The sequence below is a fragment of the Carassius carassius genome, chromosome 22, assembly GCF_963082965.1.
Source record: "Carassius carassius chromosome 22, fCarCar2.1, whole genome shotgun sequence".
Taxonomy (NCBI): domain Eukaryota; kingdom Metazoa; phylum Chordata; class Actinopteri; order Cypriniformes; family Cyprinidae; genus Carassius; species Carassius carassius.
The window spans coordinates 30,402,343-30,406,994 of NC_081776.1; the positions used below are offsets into that span (position 1 = coordinate 30,402,343).

The window sequence follows — 4,652 nt, forward strand, 5'->3', positions numbered from 1 at the left end:
GCTCCCATTTTCTGCATAAAGTTCCAACAATTTTAACGACAATTGTATTGTCAAAAACATATGGGGCCCTCTTCAACTTCTCAGCTCTGCTGTGTATAATCTCCAAAGAACTTTTGTTCAAGCATTGAATGAACTCAAAAACGAAACATCTTTCAAATAAAATGCGCAAACAAAATAGGACCTATGGGAACCTTGGCCACGTTATTTTTGATGGTATGCTGCGAAGCATTCCCTCTCTCCGATCAAGCACAGGAAAACATTGCACTTCCCACATTTCCATCTTGACACACCCTTTGGGCAGAGGCAGCACCGCCCCCGGTTGTCAGTATGAAGTGGCAAATGTCCATAGTTGTCGTAGCGTACATCTGGTTGTGGTTTGGGGGGTCTTGGGGGGAGGCACTTCTTCTCACAGGACATTTGTGGTGCAGAGGCAGATGATGGTCTGCCAACTCTGGGTGCTGCCTTGTTGACTTGTTTCAAACTGTGAGCCACAGCCAGGCGAAATCTTTTGAGAGGCATTGGTTTTTCCTTCAGTAGGCCACAGTCTCTATTGTAGACCAGCCAGGCATTGGAGATGGACAGGTCAAGGACATATCCAAACAGGGGGAAGTACCAGCGTCGTGACTTGGCAGGGGTCTTGTACAGGTGAACCTGCATGTCAGAAAGATCAATGCCACCCATATGCTGATTGTAGGCAGCAATGAGTGAAGGGCATGGGACAGCAATCTTCGCTTTCTCATCTTTGCTCCACCGTTGGACACTTGTAAGGGGCATGATCCCACAGGCATTGCTCAGGAGGGTAACACATTTATTGTCATACCATTTGACTGCGAGTACTCCTTCAGCAGACTTATAGTCAAGAGCTCCACGTCCTCTCTCCATCAGCTCTTTGTCTTCTATCAGGTGAGCTCCACCGATGCGGTTTGATCGGGCTGTGCCGATGCACTTGATGCCCAGATTTGCGTACAGGCTCAGGATCAGGTCGAAACTAGTGAAGTAATTGTCAAAGAAGACAACTGAAAGCCGTGGCTGTGTTATGGTTTTGCATAATGTTGTCACCACTTTGCTGCCTAGAAGTAGCTCCTGTTCTTCCTCACTTAGATCAACATTGAAGAAGGTGGACGGCCCTTGATAGAGCAGTAGGTCATGGATAATGCCAGATGAACTGGCACGACAGAACACTTTAAAGCCCCACTTGTCAGGTTTATTGGCAATGTATTGGCGGAGATTGCCAGCCCTTGTGCCTTTATAAGACACCATGACTTCATCCACACTGTGCTTGTAGGTGGATGGGATGAGGAGACATTGCTTACGAAGCATCTCAAAAAGGGGTCGGATTTTGTAAAATCGGTCAGGGCTCCCATCACACTGCTGATTATCATTGAAGTGAATGTAGCGACGTAATTGCTTGAATCTCCTCTGCGGCATGATATCAGCAATCACGTTGAAGCGTGATGCAGGGTGCCAGTAGTCCTCCATGGCTGGGAAGTCAAAAACACCCATCAAAAGTAGCATAGCAAGGAAATCTTCAATCTCACCAGGGTTAGTCTTGATCGGATCCCCCAACTCCTGGGCAGAGTAGAGATTTGTTTGATGAGCAATATGTTGAATCATCTCATCAGTGAAGATCCCTTTGAAGTATTGGAAGGGTGTCTTGACAGCATCAGGGGGTGCAAAACTTGGATCAGGAACCTGGAATTCCTCAATATCGACATGCTTCCAGATTCTCCTGGCTTCTTTATCTTTCTTTTCAGCCATTTTCTTCTTCTTTGTGACTGGGGGTGACATAAGAGCCACATCCAGCTCTTCCATGACTGTTTTTAGGGTGTTTTTCCCTTTTATCTTCCTCTTAGCAGATGTGCTTGTTGAGGGCATCTCCTCCTCATCCGATTCAGTGGAAAAATCCCTAATCATTTCTGCTTGTTTGGGCAGATACTCAGGATCCCCTATGTCATCATCATTATCACTCAGATCAGCCTCAGAGTCTTGAGGATCTTCTGGTACAAGGGCCAGAAAATTTCGTGGCCTTGAACCATAAAATGATTTAGTATCCATCTTTTGCTTCTAAAACACAGAAATACAAGGCAGGAATAAGGAAATGATGCACCATTATTTATAAATGCCAGCATGTTGCAAAAATCATACATATTAAACCATTTAAGTATAATAACACTATAACTGTAACATATTGATAACAATGCATGAACAGCAGTGTTTTTATTCCATGGAAAATAGTGCATTTTAATAAAATTAGCATAACTTCACCAAACTGTTACCATGCGGTTGAGCTGTCATTCCATGCCAAGGTTTACCATGGAGTGCCAACTCAACCGTATGGTCAAGCATGTTTTAAAAAAATGATTTGACCATTATAAGAGGTTTCTGTTTTGCATCAATTTACATAATTCTGTTAAGTAATGTGTTAGATGATATAAAATGTTGAAAAAACGAACTCACCTTGGAAGGTACAGCCAAAAATAGTCCAAATGTCAGAGGTGATTTTTCAATTTTAATCTTGCTAGCAGCATGATGAGTGAAAAGTTCTACTGTCAAAAAATAGAGTGACCTCGAGTGGATGTTTGGAGCATAGCATACCTCAACCAAGTTGTAGAGATGACCCAATCAGCTTGAGTTCAGTTCCACACATTTTTCAATAAGATATAGGGACTCAAAAAGTGATCTACCAAATGGTTGAGCAGAACATTAAAGGGTTAATAATGCATTTATTTTTTATGCATTTTTATGCAACTTATCTTGATATTAATTTCTAAGAATATGAGAAGTAGATGTTTTGACAGCTTTTCTCATATTATGGACAGAACAGGAACCCAATCTGTGGTTAACTAGAAACGTCCTGTCAAGGGCAGAATTTGTTGGTATTCAAGCTATTAACAGTGTTTTATATTTATGTTTTTTGAAAAATAATACACATTTGGTAGTTATGAAAATGGCAGTCTTAATTTCCTCAAATGTCTTCTATTAAATCTACATTTTAAATTAATTGGATCAAACACTGACACAACAGAGTCACTAGTTCTTCTTAAGTACATTATATCTGAGCCTTAAGAGTATCCCATCATTCATCAAGTTCAGGAACTCACATGCTCTGAAATCATGAGATGTTGAAGAAAACTTTAAAGTACAGGTAAAATAAATTAGACATTAAATTAAAATTAGATTAAAGGATATGTGTGTTGTGTATAAATAAATTATTGTTGATATACTGAATAAAAACAAATGGGAAAAGGGAAAGCAGGATCCATGTGCTTTCACAACATTTATTCAAACAAACAAGATCATAATTAGATGTTCATAATGCACTATATACATATTTATTGAAATGTTTCATTAAAGAACACTCTTCTCACAGATCCATTTAGACATATCATCACATGGAAAATCAGCCCATCCTGGTGAATAATTTAGAGCACAGTCTTCTTCTCTTCCCAGACGCCCAGAACCTGCATCAACAGATCAGCATTAGATCTTCAGAGCTGCTTTCTGTGTGATATGATACTGACTGAGACGATCATTTATTAGATAATAATCAGTTCAGTTCAGTGATTTCTCTCCCAGAGGTGAGTGTTCTGCCCTCAACCCATTTCCATCTGCCCTCCTCTTCAATATCAGTCAGACCAATCCAGAAAAGTTCAGAACCACCAGAAATGTTCTTCACAAAATCCTGAGTCAAACAATGACATGATTTATGAAATAAACACAGACACATTTCAGCACATTAACTTTAATTTAAAAACTAAACACCACTCAACACACACACACACTCTCACACTCACACACGCACACACACACACTTCAGAGTAGTTCACAGAAATATTTCAGTAAATCCTCAGTGGCTTTTGTAGTTAAATTTTTTTATAGGTCATATAATTAACCAAAATGTGCTTGTTACTTTTCCTTTTACTAGTTTGTGTCTTTATAGGGCCAATTGAACAAATTATTTTGTTACATTTTAATGAATGCTGCAACCGTCCTCTGTTATGGGGTCAGTTGCAGCATTTGAATTTGTCGGTTTAAGTATACTTATATTATCACATGTCAATGTCAATGTCAATGTCACCTTTATTTATATAGCGCTTTAAACAAAATACATTGCGTCAAAGCAACTGAACAACATTCATTAGGACAACAGTGTCAATAATGCAAAAATGATAGTTAAAGGCAGTTCATCATTGGATTCAGTTATGTCATCTCTGTTCAGTTAAATAGTGTCTGTGCATTTATTTGCAATCAAGTCAACGATATCGCTGTAGATGAAGTGTCCCCAACTAAGCAAGCCAGAGGCGACAGCGGCAAGGAACCGAAACTCCATCGGTGACAGAATGGAGAAAAAAACCTTGGGAGAAACCAGGCTCAGTTGGGGGGCCAGTTCTCCTCTGACCAGACGAAACCAGCAGTTCAATTCCAGGCTGCAGCAAAGTCAGATTGTGCAGAAGAATCATCTGTTTCCTGTGGTCTTGTCCTGGTGCTCCTCTGAGACAAGGTCTTTACAGGAGATCTGTATCTGGGGCTCTAGTTGTCCTGGTCTCCGCTGTCTTTCAGGGATGTAGAGGTCCTTTCTAGGTGATGATCCACCATCTGGTCTGGATACGTACTGGATCCGGGTGACTGCAGTGACCCTCTAATCTGGATAC

At 40.5% G+C, this 4,652-nt stretch overlaps 1 protein-coding gene across 1 annotated transcript; it reads right to left on the bottom strand.

The window, feature by feature from the left end:
* Nucleotides 1-201: 201 nt before the first annotated feature.
* LOC132099279 (piggyBac transposable element-derived protein 3-like) lies at nt 202-2,055 on the bottom strand. Its single transcript, XM_059505712.1, has one exon. The coding sequence runs from the start codon at nt 2,053-2,055 to the stop codon at nt 202-204; it is 1,854 nt and encodes a 617-aa protein (XP_059361695.1).
* Nucleotides 2,056-4,652: the final 2,597 nt, after the last annotated feature.

Bases quoted from the DNA above. Each gene is read 5' to 3' on its own strand.
- LOC132099279 (XM_059505712.1), bottom strand. From the start codon at position 2,055: ATGGATACTAAATCATTTTATGGTTCAAGGCCACGAAATTTTCTGGCC.